The sequence below is a fragment of the Narcine bancroftii genome, chromosome 7 (genome assembly GCF_036971445.1).
Source record: "Narcine bancroftii isolate sNarBan1 chromosome 7, sNarBan1.hap1, whole genome shotgun sequence".
NCBI classification, from domain to species: domain Eukaryota; kingdom Metazoa; phylum Chordata; class Chondrichthyes; order Torpediniformes; family Narcinidae; genus Narcine; species Narcine bancroftii.
In genome coordinates this window covers 171,791,319-171,811,253 of record NC_091475.1, presented here as the reverse complement: position 1 = coordinate 171,811,253, position 19,935 = coordinate 171,791,319, and the positions used below count along the sequence as shown (strand labels likewise).

At 40.4% G+C, this 19,935-nt stretch overlaps 1 protein-coding gene across 3 annotated transcripts in view; it reads left to right on the top strand.

Moving 5' to 3' along the window:
* The window catches only part of LOC138739383 (radixin), a 139,208-nt gene that overhangs the window by 68,051 nt on the left and 51,222 nt on the right, over positions 1 to 19,935 (top strand). For all 3 annotated transcript variants that reach the window (XM_069891318.1, XM_069891317.1, XM_069891319.1), the window contains exons 3-4: positions 4,888 to 4,971; positions 6,433 to 6,528. In XM_069891318.1, the coding sequence (XP_069747419.1) occupies positions 4,888 to 4,971; positions 6,433 to 6,528 (180 nt within the window). The remainder of the gene's footprint in view (positions 1 to 4,887; positions 4,972 to 6,432; positions 6,529 to 19,935) is intronic.

Sequence of the window (19,935 nt, the reverse complement as noted above, 5' to 3'; positions counted from 1 at the left end):
GAATTGAGGCAAACAAAGCAGTGAAGCCAGATAACAGGAGCAGGTGCTTGCGGTCTTAAGGCAAATAAGGGTGGATAAATCCCCAGGTCCTGACAAAAATATTCCCTCTGACTTTGAGGGAGCTAGTGTAGAAATTGTTGGGGCTTTTCAGATATATTTAAAAAGTCCTTAGCCACAGATGAGGTCTCAGAGGACTGGAGGATAGCTAATGTGCCATTGTATTTTTTTTAAAAAAGGCTCTAAGAATAATCCAGGAAATTATAGGCCAATGAGCCTAATGCAAGTTATTAGGTGTTCTAAGAGATCAGATATACAAGTATTTAGTTATACAGGGACCGATTAGGGATAGCATGGCTTTGTGCATGGTAGGTTGTGTTTTCTGCGGAGATTACCTGGAAAGTTTTTGAAGGATAGGGCGTGGATGATGTCTACATGGACTTTAGAAAGGCCTTTAGCAAGGTCCCATCAAGGAAGTTGGCCAGGAAAGTTCAGTTGCTCTGTATTCTGGAAGAGAACCCTAAGTGATCATAGATGATTACCTGGCTGGTGGTGTGCCTCGAGGATCAATGCTGGGTCCATTGTTTGTCTTTGTCAACAATCTGGATGATGTGGTAAATTGGATCAGTAAGTTTGCTGATGACACAAAGAGTGGAGGTGTAATGGACAGTGAAGATGATTTTCAAAACTTGAAGGGGGATCTGGACCAGCTGGAAAAATGGGTTGCAAAATGGCAGATGAAATTTAACACAGACAAGTGTGAGGTGGTGCACTTTAGGAGGACTAACCAAGGTAGGACATGCATGAATCTGGAAAAACAGACACGTTATTCCCTGAAAGTGGTGTCGCAGTTAGAGGGGCTCATCAAAGTATTGAGTAGAGGAGTTGGAATGTTATGGTGGTTGTACAAGACATTAATAAGGCCAAATTTGGTGTATTGTGTGCAGTTTTGGTCACTTAACTACAGGAAAGATACCAATAAGATTGAAGCAGTGCAGAGAAAATTTACAAGGTTGTTGCCAAGACTTGAGGAACTGAATTATGGGGAAAGGTTAAACAGGTTAGGCCTTTATTCAGTGACAGAGTATATAGATATGTGTTGGGGAGATAAATTTGGAGAGGTTTGTTAGAATAGTTTACATACAAACACTTTAAAACCGATTTTAGTTGAAATACTGGGGCTCTGCTAATGCTAGACATATCAGCTCCACAGCTTTTGCAAGATCTTTGGAGAGTGCCCAAGAGACTTCATTAATGGATTGTTGTTTACAAAAGGCAACAGATGAAAGATCTTCTTGGAGCCACCTTCAGTCTGGAAGAGAGCTTGCTGTTCTAAGAGGGTCATGTGCTTTTGCAAGCAGAGAGAGTCAAACGGTCTCTCTAAGAATGAGAGAGACAGACAGAGATAATTCTATAGTGTTGCAGACAGCAGCTGGGGCTGAAACAGGACAAGCTGGCAAGCTTGTGGAAAGCTCCATTTGGAAGACAGCCTGGTCAAAGCCCTTGTGGTTCATGCAAGAGGAGAGGACTGGCTGTCTAATGTTTCACTTGGAATAAGAAGGGAAAAAAAAGGAACTCTGAAAAAGGAAAAAGGAACCTGAAAGAAAGAGGTTATCATCTGGAGAACCATGAAGGGGGCAAGTTTCGTCAGCAAGACACTGGAGTGGCTGATTAAAAAGGAATCAGTTGTGTCTCTCTCTGAAAACCGACAAGAACCTTCCTAAGTGGTAACCATTTACCTTTCAAGCACCAAAGCCTGGTGAACTTTATAAATGTTAAATTCTGTGCACAGTATAAGAATTGCCTGCAACCAATGAACTTGGAGGAATGAGAAGTGAGATTGGACTGTGCACCAAAGAACTTTTCTGAATTTACACAGACGTGCGCTTAGAATTAGAAGGGGGTTAAGTTAGGTTAGTTAACTCAATAGTGATGTTAAAGTGTGATTCTGTTTTCATGTTGAAAGATAATTAAAAGCAACTTTTGTTTAAATAACCATTTGCCTTGGTGAATATCTATTGCTGCTAGGCTTTGGGGTCCTCTCTGCTCGTAACAATTCCTCGGCACATAGAAGAATAAGGGGAAATATGATAGGGTTAACAACATTATATAGATAGAATAAATTCAAGTGTGCTTTTTCCATTGAGGTTAGATGAGACATATCCGAATCATGGGTCCTCTACCGGCATCACCTACGGCTCCTAGAACGCTTCCACCAGCGTTGTCTCCGCTCCATCCTCAACATTCATTGGAGCGACTTCATCCCTAACATCGAAGTACTCGAGATGGCAGAGGCCGACAGCATCGAATCCACGCTGTTGAAGATCCAACTGCGCTGGGTAGGTCACGTCTCCAGAATGGAGGATCATCGCCTTCCCAAGATCGTGTTATATGGCGAGCTCTCCACTGGCCATCGTGTCAGAGGTGCACCAAAGAAGGGGTACAAGGACTGCCTAAAGAAATCTCTTGGTGCCTGCCACATTGACCACCGCCAGTGGGCTGATATCGCCTCAAACCGTGCATCTTGGCGCCTCACAGTTCGGCGGGCAGCAACCTCCTTTGAAGAAGATCGCAGAGCCCACCTCATTGACAAAAGACAAAGGAGGAAAAACCCAACACCCAACCCCAACCAACAAATTTTCCCCTGCAACCGCTGCAACCATGTCTGCCTGTCCCGCATCGGACTTGTCAGCCACAAACGAGCCTGCAGCTGACGTGGACATTTAGCCCCTCCATAAATCTTCGTCCGCGAAGCCAAGCCAAAGAAAAAAAAAGAAAAAAGAAAGGTGAGACAAGAACAAGAGTACATGGGTTTAGAGCAGTGGTTTTCAAACTGCCCCGCCTAGATTCACATTCCACCTTAAGCAATCCCTATGCCATAAGTGTGCTGTGATTGCTTAAGGTGGAATGTAAGTGGAAAGGTTGAGAACCACTGCTCCAGACCCATTTGTTACTGAAATATTTTGCTTGAGGAAAAATTTTAATTTATCTAGTTCCTTTGAAGTTATGAAACCATACACATAACGAGTTAATTAAGTATGATTGAAACAGTGGTTTTCAAACTTTTTCTTTCCATTCACATACCACCTTAAGCACTCCTTTACTGATCACAGAGCACTTATGGTGTAGGAATTGCTTCAGGTGAAATGTGAGTTTGGGGGGGTGGTGGGGGCAGTTTGAAAACCACTAGTTTTAAGAGAAATGGGAAATATTTAAAGGGAACATTAGAGTGAACTTCACACAGAGTGGAGAGTGTGAGGAATAAGCTGCCAGCTGAAGTTATGAATAGCTTTTTTTGACATTTAATGAAAATGTTGATAGGTACATGGATAAGAGGGATATGGACGGATATGGTCTGGGTGCAGGGTAATTGGGACTAGGCAGAATAATAGTTTGGCACAGACTAGATGGCCTTGCTTCTATGATGTAGTGTTCTATGATTCTATTAGATTGGTATGTAAATTAATCTATTGAATTGTTTTGCTAGTTTCAAACATTTCATGCATGACAAAAGTGAAGAAAAGATTGTCTACAAACGTATTTCTCTTGTCATATAAGTAGCATTTTATTTATCATTAAAGTTGTCAGAATAAGAATGGAGTGTTTAAATTAAAAATAGGCTTCTTTTCTGTGCCCAGCACTTGATGTTGTAGGTGTGTCAATTTTGGGAGAGTGGCAAGTGAAATTTCAGGGTTGTTGGATGCAATTCATCAATAAATAGGTGAAAAAGATAATGTAGGATCTACTGAAAATGAAACTTGTAGTTTTCGGTTCCATGTACAATGGTATTTAGCAATGCCACAGTTGCAACCTCCTTTGAAGAAGACCACAGAGCCCACCTCACTGACAAAAGACAAAGGAGGAAAAACCCAACACCCAACCCCAACCAACCAATTTTCCCTTGCAACTGCTGCAACCGTGCCTGCCTGTCCCGCATTGGACTTGTCAGTCACCAACGAGCCTACAGCTGACGTGGACGTACCCCTCCATAAATCTTCGTCTGCGAAACCAAGCCAAAGAAGAAAGAAAAGAAAAGTTGTACATTTCTGCATGTACAATTTGAGGTTCAAAATTTGAAAATTGGCACTTTGTTATTGGAGGTTATTAATGTTGCTTGAAGTGTTTCAATGGAAGTTCAATGGGTTTTAAAGGGTGCTAACTTTGGTACTTGTACAATGCAGGTACATGTACAGTATTTTCAGCCTGGTCTTGTACTAATGGTTATTTTAGTAAGAATAGGATATTTCTTTGTGATGCTCTCAAGTATGTCATGGATTTTCTAAATTGGTAATATTTTCAATAAGATGGCAGGATTAAGGTTGTAAAAACATAGAAGGGATATCGTAAAATATTACAACAAAGAATAAAAACACAATGCTGGAGAAACTCAGCAGGTCAAACAGAGCACAGCTCTATAATAACATAATGACTGCAGACTTTAGTGTTTTACTTCTTACAACAAAAAATAAAAACATCTGTTTCTATGATGCCCACATCCATTGTATAATACCAAAGAATATTGCTTGTACATTTTTTTGATCAGAATTAATAATGTACTGGCTTTTGCCATTTTGAAGGTGCAAGGTTGTTTTTCTTTCATTAACCTAACTAGTAATTAACTTGTCATGTGCTGATAATTTCATGGATGAATGCAATTCCCTGATGGTTTGATTTGACTTAAAAATATTTTTTTCTTCTGGGACTATATTGATACTTGATAAACGTCATATACAAATGGCAATTTCTGGTGGTTCAAAGTGGGAGAGAGTTAAAATGCTCGTTACTTACCAGACTGCAAAATCAGTTTGTATTTTTGTGTGTCTCTGTCATTTTTTTAAAAAAAACTTTTTTGGATAAATAAGTTGAATGGATTTAATTTTCTGACAATAGATCAATGTCCGGGTTACTACGATGGATGCAGAGCTTGAGTTTGCCATCCAGCCTAATACAACTGGCAAACAGCTCTTTGATCAGGTAAGCTGATTGTTATTTATAGTTCTCATTTATGTGAAGCTTAATTTAATGTTAGTGTGACTGAAAGTTATGATGAAGTAATTTGATTCTAAAGCTGTCCAGTTTAAGACTGCACTTTCCATTAGTATGTGGTATGCACAATTGTAGTAAAATAACACTTTAACTTTATTTGCCTTGCAATAATCCAATGGGAATGTTTCAAAGTAAAGACTGAATCACTGTGAATGGTGGGATTACAGTATGAGGAGGAGTCTAGATTGTCCTGGAGAAACAACGCATCTTGCAAGAACATTGAGGAAATTGCAATTATGAATAATGAGTTTAAATTCAAAATGTTGAGAAAGGACGTGACAGGCAGGAAAATGAGACTTAATTGCAAGCTTTGGCAGAACAGGATTGGTTTTAGTTAATTTCTAATGTGCAGTTCAAAAGGATGCTAGGGAATTTAATAATTTGAATTTGGAATTAATAAAGTCAAGACAAGGGATTGGAAAAAGATCAGCGGTGCTACAAAGCTAATGTGGAGAATGTTCTGATGACTTTTCACTCACCATTGTTTGTGATGATAATCCAAGCAGAGATGGATTTCCTTGCTATTTGTATGGCAAAGCAGGTGGTTCTTGGATACAAGATCTCGGTGAGGGAGAATGTGTAGAGCCCAATATTATTTAAATGAGGCTGGTTCGTGAAGCAATTGATGACGATCAACACAAGAAGGAACAGGAAAATGTTATCTTTTGCCATTTGAATGTGGAGCTTCAAGGGAAGTAGTGAGGATATAATTACTGCTATGTATATTTATGCCTTGTATGCTTCTTTGCCCCTTTGGCTTTATTATTTCAAGGGTTAAGATCTGCAGTAGTGTTCCAGTGAAGTGTAACCAATCTGTTTTTTGTACATCCCCCTTGAGCACAGTAAATAAATAAAATTAAGCATTTATTGATCCAGTTTGAAGTTGGATCTACTTTGAATAGTTTAGTCTATTTTTTTTTTTGCTACTTCAACCTTTAGGTATGACTGCATTTATAAGGGTAGAAAACAAATTGAAATGTATTCTTGGTAATATTTTCCAGTATGAATAAGTTGGGGGCGTGGTTCAAGGGAGAAGGATGGGTTTGGAAATATTGAGCAGGTCAGGCGGCATCCATAATTAGAAACAACTATTGTTTTAGGGTTGATGACTTTCAACAGAGCAGTTGGCTTCTCCAGGGATTCTGCTAGACTTGCATATTTCTAGTATTTTCTATTTTTATTTCAAATGTTCAGCTTCTGTAATTTTTAAATTGCTTTTCATTAAATAGCTGTGATTTGTTTAATACCAAAATTGCCTTTTACCACTTAAAATAGTGTTTTGAAACAGAATAAGATGGGCTTCTGGATATTAGCTAACCTTTACCATTGGTTATAAAGATAAATGATTAATTATTTGTGCATTTATACTGATAGATTTTCTTCTTTCAGGTTGTAAAGACAGTGGGTCTAAGAGAAGTGTGGTTCTTTGGCCTGCAATATGTTGACAGTAAGGGTTACACCACGTGGCTAAAGTTGAACAAAAAGGTAATTTTAAAATAATATTTAAGGAGTGGAAAGCAGTCAAAGTACTAGGAAAATGTATTGTTAATCTCAGTGCACATTTCAGTATTCAGTAATATTGATAATCCAGCATCCAGTTATTCAGGAATAATAATTGTTTGGCATCTGGTTCACTCATTAGTATAAAATATGAGCTAGAGATTGGAAGTACAGCTAGACCCAGGGGCGTAGAGCACTACTGGGGCTGGAGGATCAGGGTGCAACCAGAGAAGAGAAAATCTGGAACCCCAGGTCTCTTGATTGTGGGTAGATTTGCTTCTGGAGTCCTTTGTATATTTCCAGATCCTTTTATACCTGCTAAGAAAAATTAATGTATGACTCTGACCTGGGTGTAATATATGTGTTTAGGCATTAACAGGAGCACATCTGACTGTCTGGAAAATTTGCTAGCTCAGCAGTGAGCTCCTAAGAATGCTGGATGCTCAGTGTTTACTGTACCTTGTTTGCAAAAAAAATCTTTAACAGTTGCTCAACTGACATTCATCTTTGTGCTTTTGTACTTTGGGAATGTTCCATAATGCTTATTGCAGCAATTAAGCCATATGTACTGACTGTGGCTGGAGCATATGAAGAGATCTGCCATCATTCAATCACGTGCATGTTAACTATATCTTGGGTTTCCAGAGACTTGAGCCAGAATAAACCGATTGACAAATACCAGCACATTTGCCTCTCTAGTCTCTCACTGGACTTGGTTATTAGGAGGAATGTGCAAAGCTTAGCGTGAGCATCAAATACCATGTTCATAGTCATATATTACAGAAATGGGCCCTTCAGCCCACATATATTAATCCCATTGTCCATAGCTACTTGTGCCTTGGTTGTTCAAATACTTATCTAGATGCTTTAATGTTGCAAGAGTGTCTGCCACCTCATAAGCAGTTCATTCCAGATTCCAATCACAGTGAGGGGGGGTGGGGGTGGAATTTCCCTTTCATCACTCTAAATGTCCTATTCTCACAATAAACATGGCACCCTTTCTTACACATCATGGGGAAAATAGATTCTATCTACCCGTCTATATCATAATTGTGTATACTTCTAAGGAGTCACCCCTTAGTCCCTTGTTCCAAGGAAAACTATCCCAGCCTGCCTAATGTCTCATTGTAATTGAAATGCTCCAGTCCAGGGAATGTCATCTGCACCCTCTTCAGTGCAATAATATCCTCCTGCAGCAGCACACCACGGCGGCGAACGCAGTCATGAGCCATAGAGGCCAGCATCCTCAACATGGCACTGACCCCCACTGCACAGCCAACAGCTTCGGCGTAGCGCACTGGGAAGAAGGCATTGTAATGCAAAAAAGGGACCCGCGCGTGAGAAATCTGCTATTGTTATGCAGGTGATGTCAGTTGATGGGGCAAACAGCGGGAGCGCCAACTGTATAAAAGCCGGGCCTCAGCCACAATAAAGACAGAGCTAAACCTCACTATACCCATGTGTGTCTTTCTTCGCGTAGCGTGCAGCTATGATTGACAGTTTATACGGCATCTAAACCCAACGATGAGCGAGCCGGCAGCAGTCCACGTAGTCGCCCTGAAGCTGCCAACCTTCTGGATGAATCAGCCCCGCGTCTGGCTCAAACAGGCTGAGCGCCCTGGTCCAGGACACACCGAGCTGGGTGGCCAATTTCATCCAGGGGCCCCCATCAGAAGGTGCCTACACCGCCTTCAAAGAGTTGCTTATTGAGACTTTTGGGCTCTCACAGCGAGAGAAAGAGAGAGAGAGAGAGAGGGGCTTGTTTGCACCACTTAGACGGGCTGGGGGAAGGCCCCCATCAGCCTTGATGAACAATATACTGGCCCTTATTGGGAAGCATGAATACTCATAATGTTTGAGCAGGCATTCTTAGAGCAATTACCTGAAAATGTCCAATTACTTCTGGCAGACGCTGAGTTCAATAACCTCCAGATAGTTGCAGCATGAGTGGACATTGTGTGGAAGCAAAAGAGAAGGTGCTCGGTGTCCATGGTGCTCGTTGCCAGACCTGGGCCAAACCACAGAAGGAGCAGCGACCCCACAAGGGAGATGAGCCCAATAACCAGTGGTGCTTCTACCACCAGCAATGGGGCTCCGGACCCCGCCAATGCTGACCACCATGCACATACCAGGGAAACACTGGGGCCAGCTGTGCTGGCCAACAAGACAGTCTCTTGTAGGTGAGGAACCGTCAATCAAGGTGGCGGTTCCTCGTGGACACAGGAGCGGACACAGTTTCCTCCAGAAACTGGCAAGTGGGCCTCACGTTGAGAGCTGCTAACACTAACACCATCAGGACCTAGGGCACGCGCAGGGTCCAACTGCTTTCAACAGGGAAGTACTGGTGCTGTACCTACCCACTTCTGATACTTCCTCAAGGGCAGGACTTTTACGGCCTTTACTGACTAGAAACCCCTGATCTTCACCCTGGCCAAAATCTCGCACCCTTTGTCAGCTCGCCAACAGTGTCATCTGTCATATATCTCCAAGTACATCACAGATGTGCACACGTCTCGGGCAAAGATAACGTGGTGATAGGCGCACTGTCCAGGAAAATCATCCATGCACTATTGAAGGGATTTCATGACACTGTCAAAAACCCAATAAGATAACAAGGAGATGCCCCAGTATAGAACAGTCATTTCAGGACTGCAACTGCAGGACATCCCAGTTGGCGCAGGTAACACCACCCTCCTGTGCGATGTGGTCACCGAACAGGTCAGGGCTGTCGTCCCTGCGGCTTTGAGATGACAGGTTTTTGATTCCATCCACTGGCTGATTTACCCATCCAACAGGACTATGGTCTGGCTGGCGGCCATCAAGTATATGTGGCATGGTCTCCAAAATCAAGTCAGCAGGTGGGCGAAGGTGTGCATGCAGTGCCAGACAGCTAAGGTGCAGTGACACACCAAGATCCCACCGCAGTACTTCAAGCCTGCAGAGCGAAGGTTTGACCACATCCTCGTGGACATTGTGGGACCCCTACCAGTGGTATCTCAAGGTAGGGATAGCTACCTTGTTCACAATGGTCAACTGCATTACTAGATGGCCAGAAGCAGTCCCGATGGTAGACACCTCCACGACCTCCTGGGTAGCTCAGTTCAGCATACCATCCCACATCACATCGGACAGAGGGACCCAATTCACCTCCAGCCTCTGGTCCAACCTCACGAGTCTGTGGGGCACTCAGCTACACCACACTACAGCCTATCATCCACAATTGAATGGGTTGGTGGAGCACTTCCACAGACACCTCGCGTTTGTACTCATGGCCTGACTGCAAGGACTCAACTGGATGGTTGAGCTACCATGGGCACTGCTGGGGATCCACACTGTGCCCAAGAAGGACCTCAACACCTCTTCTGCAGAACTCGAGTACGGAGCTCCACTGGTGGTCCCTGAGAAATTTGTTCCAACCCAGACGAGCAACCAGATGACACAGCAGCACTTCTCTGCAGGCTACGAGAACGAATTGGCAACCTTGCCCCGACTCCACCTACCAGGTACAGACAAGTGAGAACCAATATTCCCAAAGACCTGCAGGACTATGTTTTCATCCACAAGGGTCCACACTGTCCACTGCTACATAGGCCATATGAAGGTCCATTCTGGGTCGTACAAAACAATGATGCAACATTTGAATTGGAGGTCGGAAGCAAGACTGAGGTCTTCACTATGGACAGGTTGAAGCTGGCACACCTGGACCCATCACGCCCCATTGAGATATCAATACCATGCAAGAGAGGCTGACTGCCAGAGATGACAGAGACATTGCCTTCAGGCATCAAAGACCAAACCACCAGTTCTGGGGGGGTCACGTAGCAGTACGCCGCCATGGCAATTAGGCCGGTGTTCTGGGTGACGAGTGCAACCACAAGCCAGCATACTGCGCAGCGGCACTGGCACCAGCTAGCGAACCAGTCGTCGTATGGCTAAGGCAGCGCAGCATATGGCACTGCCCCCCGCTGCATAGCTGACATCTTGGGGGTAGCGTGCAGGGAAGAAGGCATTGTAATGCAAGAAGGGGGCCCGCATGTGGGAAACCCGCTATTGTTACACAGGCAGTGATGTCAGTTGATGGGGCAAACGGCAGGAACGTCAACTGTATAAAAGCTGGGCCTCAATCTCAATAAAGACAGTGTGTGTCTTTCTTCGAGTGGCGCGCGGCTACACTCCTGTAGTTTGGCAATCCAAATTGTAGATAAAACGTCATGTGTAGCCTAATTAAAGCTCAATAAAGTTGTAACATGATGTCCCAGTTACTATATTCAGTTCTGCAGCCGCCTTCATTATCTACTCCACTTGTGTTCCCAAGGACCCCCTGCTCATCAGCATTCAGCTTGAGGTGGTACAATTAGCGCAATGCTGTTACAGTGCCAGCAGCTGGGGTTTGACTGGTGTTTGAATCCGATGCTGCCTGTAAGGAGTTTGTACGTTCTCCCTGTGTCTGCGTCAGTTTCCTCTGGGTACTTTGGTTTTCTTCCACCTTTCAAAATGTGCCAGGATTGTATAATTGGGTGTAATTTGGCGGCACAGGCTCATGGGCTGAAAGGGCTTTGTTACTGCACTGTATGTCTAAATTTAAATTTAATATTCCATTGGGGGCCCTATCATTCCTGTGTAAATGAAATTGCTTATCATCCCAAGACTGATCACCTTGCAATTATTGGAATTAAATTCCATCAACCAGTGTCTGACTTTCCAGCTGATCTAGATCATGCTTTAGACAACTCTTCTTGCTATCTACAACACCAATTATGTGTCATTTGAAAATGTAATTAATTGTATTTGCTACTTTTGCATCCAAGCCATTAACATCAAAGGTCCTAATACTAATCTATGTACTACATTACTGGTCACAGACTTCCATTTAGAAATTGAGTCCACTACCACCCTCTGCTTCCATCAGCTGAGCCAACTTTCCAAGGATACCATGAGCTCTACCTTTTGGTCCTACCTTATCTAGGTAGATGGAGAGTGCAAGTTCAAAAGGTAATCCTTAAATGTTTAAATTAAATTAGCCATACAGCATGGCAACAGGCCCTCCCAGTCCATGAACACATGCTTCCCAATATACCAATCAATCTACAACCCCTGTATGTTTTGAAAGGTGGAAGGAAGCCAGCATATCCAGGGAGAGCCCACGCAGACATGGGAAGAATGTGCAAACCCCTTACAGCCAGTGTCAGATTCAAACCTGAGTCGCTGGCATTGTAAGAGGGTTGCACTAATCGCTGCGCTAACTCTGCTGCCTATTGTTTTTTGCTAAACGCTTTCTATTTTGGAATCTATTTTTAGTGATTTTTTTTAACATTCTTCTTAGAATCGGGTGAATTAATATTGCTGGGGTGGTAGGCTTGAATTATAAGGATAGGCTGAGACCTTTCACCTTGGAGCAAAAGAAGCTAAGGGTACTTTTTTTTTTAGAGGTTTATATACTTTTGAGGGGCATTGATAGGTAAATAGTTGTAGCCTTTCCCCCCCCACGCTTAGTGAATCTAAAACTGGAGGCCGTATATCTGGGGCGATGTGGAAAATATTTAAATGTGACCAGAGGGGCATCTTCTTCATACAGAATGATGGCTATATGGAATGAGTTGCCACACGTGGTAAAAACAGTTAAGTTCAAAAAGCATTTAGACATGGTTAGGAAAAATTTGGAGGAGCCATTCTCAATAGGGGCCAAAGCAAATGTAAAGGGGGCCATGGACTGAAATCATAAATTATTTTTTGTTTTTTTATGTAGTTGGTAGAGAAGTATGGAAGAAACCAACAAAACTTTTTTTTCCAATCTTATTATTATTATAATTTATAAACACATACAGTTCAAAGAGATATGAAAAATACATAGTAAATAACGAATTAATACAGAGATATTAAACAATAATATTGCAGAATAAAAATATATCATAAAAAAAAATTTAGATCAGTTTAGAGTATGAACTATCTCTAAAAAAATGATATAATTAATAAAGATATATAAAAAAAAGAGAAAAAAAAAACCCCAAAAAGGAAGAAAAAACAAATCTGAATTAAAAACTTTAAAAAAAAACCTACCGATATAGCTAAACCACGCCGATCACTCCGATCTCATCTAACAGCCCAATTATCATACATAATCATAAAAAGAAAACAGAGCCAGATCAACTCACCACAAATGAAAATATTGAATAAATGGTTGCCAGGTTAACTCAAACTTAGAAGGGGATTTATAGACAGAGTTTCTAATTTTCTCTAAATTTAAACATAGTATAGTTTGGGTAAACCATTGGAAAACAGTGGGAGGATTAACCTCTTTCCAATTCAATAGTATAGATCTTCTAGCCATTAGTGTAAGAAAAGCAATCATACGATCCGCAGGAAGAGATAAATAAGTCAAATCTATCATAGGTAATCCAAAAATTGCAGTAATGGGATGTGGTTGTAAATCAATATTCAAAACGGTAGATATAATGGAAAAAATTTCCTTCCAATAATTCTGTAAAGAGGGACAGGACCAAAACATATGTGTAAGGGAAGCTATTTCCAATTGACATTTATCACATATAGGATCGATAAGAAAATAAAAGCGATGGAGTTTATCTTTAGACATATGAGCTCTATGAACAACTTTAAACTGTATCAGTGATGTTTTGCACATAGAGAAGAAGAGTTTACCAGTCACAGAATTTTATTCCAATTTTCATTGGAAATATGAAGGTTGAGTTCTCTTTCCCAATCATTTTTAAACTTTCCAAAAGTCCCAGAATTTATTTTTGTAATTATATTATATAATTTAGATATCACACCTTTTGGAGGGAATTTTGAATATAGTATATCCTCTAAAACAGTCATAGTCTCCCGATTGGGAAAAGAGGGTAAAGTCGAAAGAAACCAACAAAACTTGGCTGCTTCACAGGGAAGGTGGCCCGCAAACTTTGAGAAGAGTCCTAAGGGGGCTGGTTTAGAAGGATATGGGCTGAGTCCCAGCAAATGGGACTAGCATGGACAAGTGAGTCTGAAGGTCCTTTTTCCCATGCTGTTGAACTCTGAATTGAATTGTATCACAAAGGCTGGGTTGGAAGTCATGTAAAATCATGGTTGGTGTAGCAGTTAGCCTTTACAACACTAGTGATCGGGTCCAGACTGGGTTTTAATACTGTGCTGTCTGTAAGGAGCTTGTATGTTCTCCCCATCTCTGCATGGGTTTTGTTGGGGGCTCTGGTTTCCTCCCACCATTCAAAATGTACTGGGGGTGTTGATTAATGGGGTGTAAGGGTGACATGGACTTAAGGCCGAAATCGCCTGTTATCGTGATGTATGTATTAAAAAAATTATGTCTTTAAAAAATAAATTAAAATCGGAGGTTTTTGGAAAACAAGTTTACCCAACAATGGAAAGCCACCATTAAGTATCAGATATAACTTTTAAGCCAGAGTTTCAGGTGCATTCTTTGAATTGGAATCTTGATCCTCCTTTGGATTTAATAACCTTCCAAGTCAGTATTACTTCATATCCACCAAAGTTCCTATTTTTTTCTGCAGATCAAATTCTTAATCTGTTCATAATTTTACTCAGATATTTATCTTTTTAATTGAAACTGGAGCCTCTTCTTTATTCCACTTTCATATTTGGCACCAATCTAGTTTTTTTTTTAAATTTGAGGTTTGTTTGAGTTATAACATTGTTCATAAACATGATTCATTGCCATTTGTAATCTTCTCACCAGAAGTGAATTTTATCTTTAATTTTGTTTATATGCAGCTATTGTAAGACTTTACAACCCTGTTAATTTTAAATGGGTTATTTATATTTCCTTTAAATGTTAAATTGGAAAATTTTCATTATGGTGTCTTCAAAATTTATTACAATAATTTACTTTTGTTTTATTGTAACTGACTTTTTTGTGTATAAGCCTATCTTTGGGGATGTGAGATGGAAGACACTGGATTCAGCTTTCGTAAGCTTTTCCCCCAAAATATCAAAGTGTTAAATTACCATCTGTAGGAGCTTTAAGACTGGGCTTTTGGCTTTGAACTAAATGCAAAACGTAGTAATTGTAAGAAATGTTGCTAGTTCTTCTCAAGTCCAAATGGTCTTATTTCATGAATGTGAAAGTTGAAACTTTTGTACTTCAACTTGTTTTGTTGATAACTCCCACTTTTAAATAGTGAATGGAAGTGGTTATAAGAGAACAATCTTTAATTATGTTGATATGGGATGGTGGAAGTCTTTGACATTCGTGGAATACTGATGCATGACAAAAACTAACATGTTTGAAGGACAAAGGTTGGGTAATAAAGGTGGGTAACAGAGAAATCATCTTCAATATTTGTTTTTCCTCATCAAGGGGTAGCTTGAAGCTCTCAATCTTGAATATTAATTGATCAGTATCCAGAATTCACCATTGGACTCTTCAACAACAAACTCAATCAGAAACTCATTTAAGGACGCTTGTGCACTTTATTGATTTTCCTTTTGTTCTCTCTGTATTGCACAGCCAGTTAGATTGCATTTGTTTTCTGTTTTCAGTTCTTTTATTTGTTTACATGTTTACGCTATGTACAGTTTATTTTTTGCACTACCAATAAGTGGTAATTCTGCTGTGCCTGCAGAGAAAAGAAATCTCAGGGTTGTATGTGATGTCATGTATGTACTCTGACAATAAATCTGAAGTCAAATCAAAATCAAAAATATTCTCAACTTGGATATAGTCCATCTAGACTAAACTTTTCTCTGTACAACCACAATGTATTGTACAAACTTAAGAAATCTGTTGTATCGGTATGATATCCAATTTCCATACTAATCATCCTCCATCAGATTGCCAAATTAAAGACTGCTTGTAGCTGCTTGTTAAGAATTAGATTGAAATTGCCAAGTTAATTTCTTATAAGACTCTTAATAAGTTCAGACTGGTTTTGAAATAAAGTACCAGACTTGAATGCACATTGTGCATCTTTTTCTCTTGCATAAATGCTTATTTCCCTACTCTCGACAAGTGTCACCCTCTCTCGTGTTTGGCATTGGTGCTGTGGTCTTGGTTTTGTTGTGCAGGTGAGTTTTATTTGCATGTCACCAAGGAGGAATTTTGGAAAGCTCCACAGTTATTTAGCTTCAGAGCTAAGCCTCCCCAGGCAATGATTGAATAGTTCTGTCTGTTTCTGGTCTTCTACCTTCTATTATTCTAGTCCTGTGTGAACACTTTGTGACATTCACTGTGTTTTAAAATTTAAATTATTTTAGATATACATCATGGTAACAGGCCATTTCAGCCCACGGGTCTGTGCTTCCCAATTAGCCTACACACAGGTAAGTTTTGAACAGTGGGAGGAAATCGGAGCACCTGGAGGAAACCCACACAGACATGGGGAGAATGTATAAACTCCATACAGACAGCATGGAATTCGAACTCCAGTCCCGATCACTGGTGCTGTAAAGGCATTGCACTAACCACTATGCCAAGTATGCTGCCCTTTTTGTATATCTTCTCAAACTTTCGGATTTATTGTCAGATTACATTCATTTTTAAATTATTTTTATTTTTATAGACTCATAAAATTCAAACATTATAATCTTTATCATTCATGTACCATACAGAGTATTTATTTATTTGCGCCCCCCCCAACCTCCCCACCCTCATACAGCTAAAAATATAGTCAATTAAATTACATCGATACAAATTCTGGTGGGGTCAAAGACCCCTATAGAAACCTAGGAAAAAAAACAATCAAAAGGCTAAGTAACAGAGGATAAAAAAAATTAAAAAGAACTTAAATTATATTAAAAACCAATTTTAAAAAATCAAAACAAAACTTTAAAAAAAAACATGTCGCTTGCACCATGTCCCACTTCCTTGATCACATTCATTTCCCTACTGGGAAGGATTGCTGCCATACCTCTATTTCGAAAAGGCAGGAGGGGGCTAATCAATCTGAGTGCCAATATATTTCAAGTAAGGTTGCTGCACCTTAACGAATGTGTCATGTTTCTTCCTTGGATTGTATGTGATTTTTTTGTTCCCCAGGGGAATGCAACTCTGGATTTCCTTATTCCATTGTGTGGTATTTAATTGGGAGTCGGACTTCCATGAAACAGCTATACACTTATTGGCTACTGCCAAGGTGACCTTCACGAGCAAAATTTAGTATTTGGACAGTCTAAAACTCACTCCCCAATGTCTCCCAGAAGGTTTATTTCTGGATTCTGTGGAAAATCCACTTTTGTAATTTTTTTAGAATGTCCCCCAGGTCTTCCCAGAAAGATCTCACCTTTGTACGTAACCAAGTGGAATGGATAAAAGTTCCAACCTCCACAGCACTCCTAAAGCACATTTCTGAAATTTTTCTTTGATTTGTGTAATTTTTGAGGTGAGAGTTACAGCTGGTGCAAGAAGTTGTGTTGCACCAACCTGTATCTGGTATTGACCACTCCAGCCACGTTGTCCAGACACAGGTCTTGTCACATTCTTCATTGATTGTTGTAACTAAGTCCAACTTCCATCTCTCCCTTGACCTATGTAAGCCCGACTTTGGCCCTCACTTTGGAATATATAATACATTTTAGAGATCAATTTATACACATTCCCTTGTCAAAGTAGAATCTTCGCATTACTATATTTAGGTAAGGTCATAGATGGTCCCAATTTTTCCCTCAAGAAAGATCTTATTTGCAGATAGCAGAAGAATGTTCTATTAGACAAATCGTATTTGTTCCTCAACTGCTCGAATGACATAAGCTGCCTTTGTTTGAAACAATCTTCAATATACCTGATCCCCTTCTGGCACCAGGTGTCCAGGATTTTGTTACCCAGAGTCAAGGGTATCAGGTTGTTCTGGGTCAAGGGTGCTTTGGAGATATCCCCACCTTCAATCTAATACATTACTTTATTCTTTGCCACATCTGAAGTACATGCTTTAGTATGGGGTTAGCAATTTTCTTTGAAATTAATTTAGTGTCTCATTTATATATAAACTCTCCTGCTACCTTTTCACCTACTGCATGTAGTCCAGTTTGTGCCTGGGAAGGGGGTGGGCGGGGGAGCTAAACCTTGCCTGGGCTTCCCAATAATATTGAAATCAGGTAATTTAAACGCCCCCCACCCCCCCCCAAGTTATAATCCCATGTCAATTTTTCCATGGAGATTCTAGCCACTTTTCCATTCCACAGGAACCTTCTGACACATTTGTTGGGCATCTTAAAAACCCTGGGGCAACAAAATTGTAACAATTGAAAAAGCTACTGGAGCATCACCTTCATTCTGACACAGTTAACTCTGCCCACCGGTATTATGGTCAGAGTCCTCAATCTTCTGGAACAAAGGGAGATAATTAAATTTGTATAAATTACATAAATCTTTGTCGACTTTTAACCCCAGATATTTAATGCCTTCTTGTGACTATTTAAATGGCATTCTCTGTTGATATTGTCTATAATCCCCATTTGTCAAAGGCACAATCTCACTTTTGTCCAGATTTACCTGTACACCAAGTCCTTCCCATAATAATCTAGTGTGGTCCTCAGCCTAGCCAGCGACTCCGGATCCAAATTTGGTAGATCTAATGAAAGCAAGAAATCATCAATTTTGGTAGGATCACTCCCTGATTAAGATTTATATAATTCCTTATAAAACCTTCCAAATGTTTAATTTATTTATTTTGGTTTATATGAGATCTTGCCTTCCCCTGTCTGAATCGCATTGATTGTTCTTGAGGCCTCTTCCGCTCTCACCTGCCAGAACAAGATTTTATGGGCTTTTCCTCCAGCTCTAGATCTTAAAATCAGCTTTTTGGTCTTGTATGTTTGTAATGTATTATATTTAGCTTTTTATTCACTAGATTTCTGTATTTTTCTTCTGTGCCTGCTGTTTAATAATCTTTTTCCAGTTGAGCTATCTACTTGTGTAAAGCATTAACCTCCTTCATATGCCCCTTTTTGATGCTTCCCAGATAATTATCTGGCCCCTAAATAAGCCTTCAGTGTGTCCCATATTAGAAAGTTATCCTCAGTAGAGGGGCAGTTCGTCTTGCAGAATAATTCTATCTGAGCTCTTTATATAAAAAAAAAGCTTCCCATTTTCCCAACAGCAACGTATTTAGACGCCATGTATTCGCTGAGGCCTGCTTATCTGGCATTATGATGGATAACATCAAAGGTGAGTGGTACGACAATAGGCAAGCCATGTACTTGGTTTCCACTTGGGCTGATGCCAAAAATAAATCAATTCTAATGTAAGAATCACATTGTCTTGAGTAAAATGAGAAATTCCTTTTGGATTCAGACTTCTCCAGACATCTATGAGGTTCAGTTCTTTCATAAAGGCCAGGGTAGACTTAGCTGCCCTGGTACTAACTTGCCTATGACCAGATCCAGATAAAAATTGAAATCCCATCCAATCAAGACATTCTCACACCATTCAGTTACTTTGAAGAATATATATTGTATAAAATTTTCATAATCGAAATTTGGGGCATATATATTTCATAAGTGTCCAGGATTCAGAGTATATTTGACAGTGCATCATAACAAATCTCCCCACCGGGCCCGCGACTACATCCTGAACCACCACTGGAACATTCTTCCCTATCAGAATAGCCACTCTCCTGGGACTGGAATTGAAGGAGGACGTCACCACTTGGCCCACCAACCCCCTCTTTAGCTTTATAGGCTCTTGCTTTGTAAGATGGGTCTCCTGTAAAAACACTGTCTGTCTGCATTTTCTTTTTAAATTTCTGCCAAGACTTGTTTTTTCTTTATTGATCCTGTTATAAGCCCAGTGGACCCCACAACCCAGCAGCAATAGGTATTCACCAAGACAAATGGTTACTTAAACAAAAGTTGATTTTAATTATCTTTAAACATGAAAATAGAATCACACTTTAACTTATCTCGAACTTACTTAACCCCCTTCTAATTCAAAGCGCACGTGTATGTAATGTGTGTGTAAGTTCAGAAAAGTTCTTTGGTTCACAATCCAATCTCACTTCTCATTCCTCCAAGTTCACTGGTTGCAGGCAATTCTTATACTGTGCACAGAATTTAACATTCATAAAGTTCCCCAGGTTTTGGTGCTTGAAAGGTAAATGGTTACCACTCAGGAAGGTTCTTGTTGGTTTTCAGAGAGATTTGTTGTTCCAGGACATTCACAACTAATGTACTTCCATCAGCCACTCCAGTGTCTTGCTGACGAAATTTGCCCCTTCAAGGTTCTCCAGATGATAACCTCTTTCTTTCATTTCACCTCAAGAGTTCCTTTTTCCCTTATTCCAAGTGTAACATTAGACAGCCAGTCCTCTCCTTTTGCATGAACCACAAGGGCTTTGACCAGGCTGTCTTCCAAACGGGTTTGCCAGCTTGTCTTGTTCTAGACCCAGCTACTTATGCTGGCTGTAACACTGTCAAGTGATCTCTCTC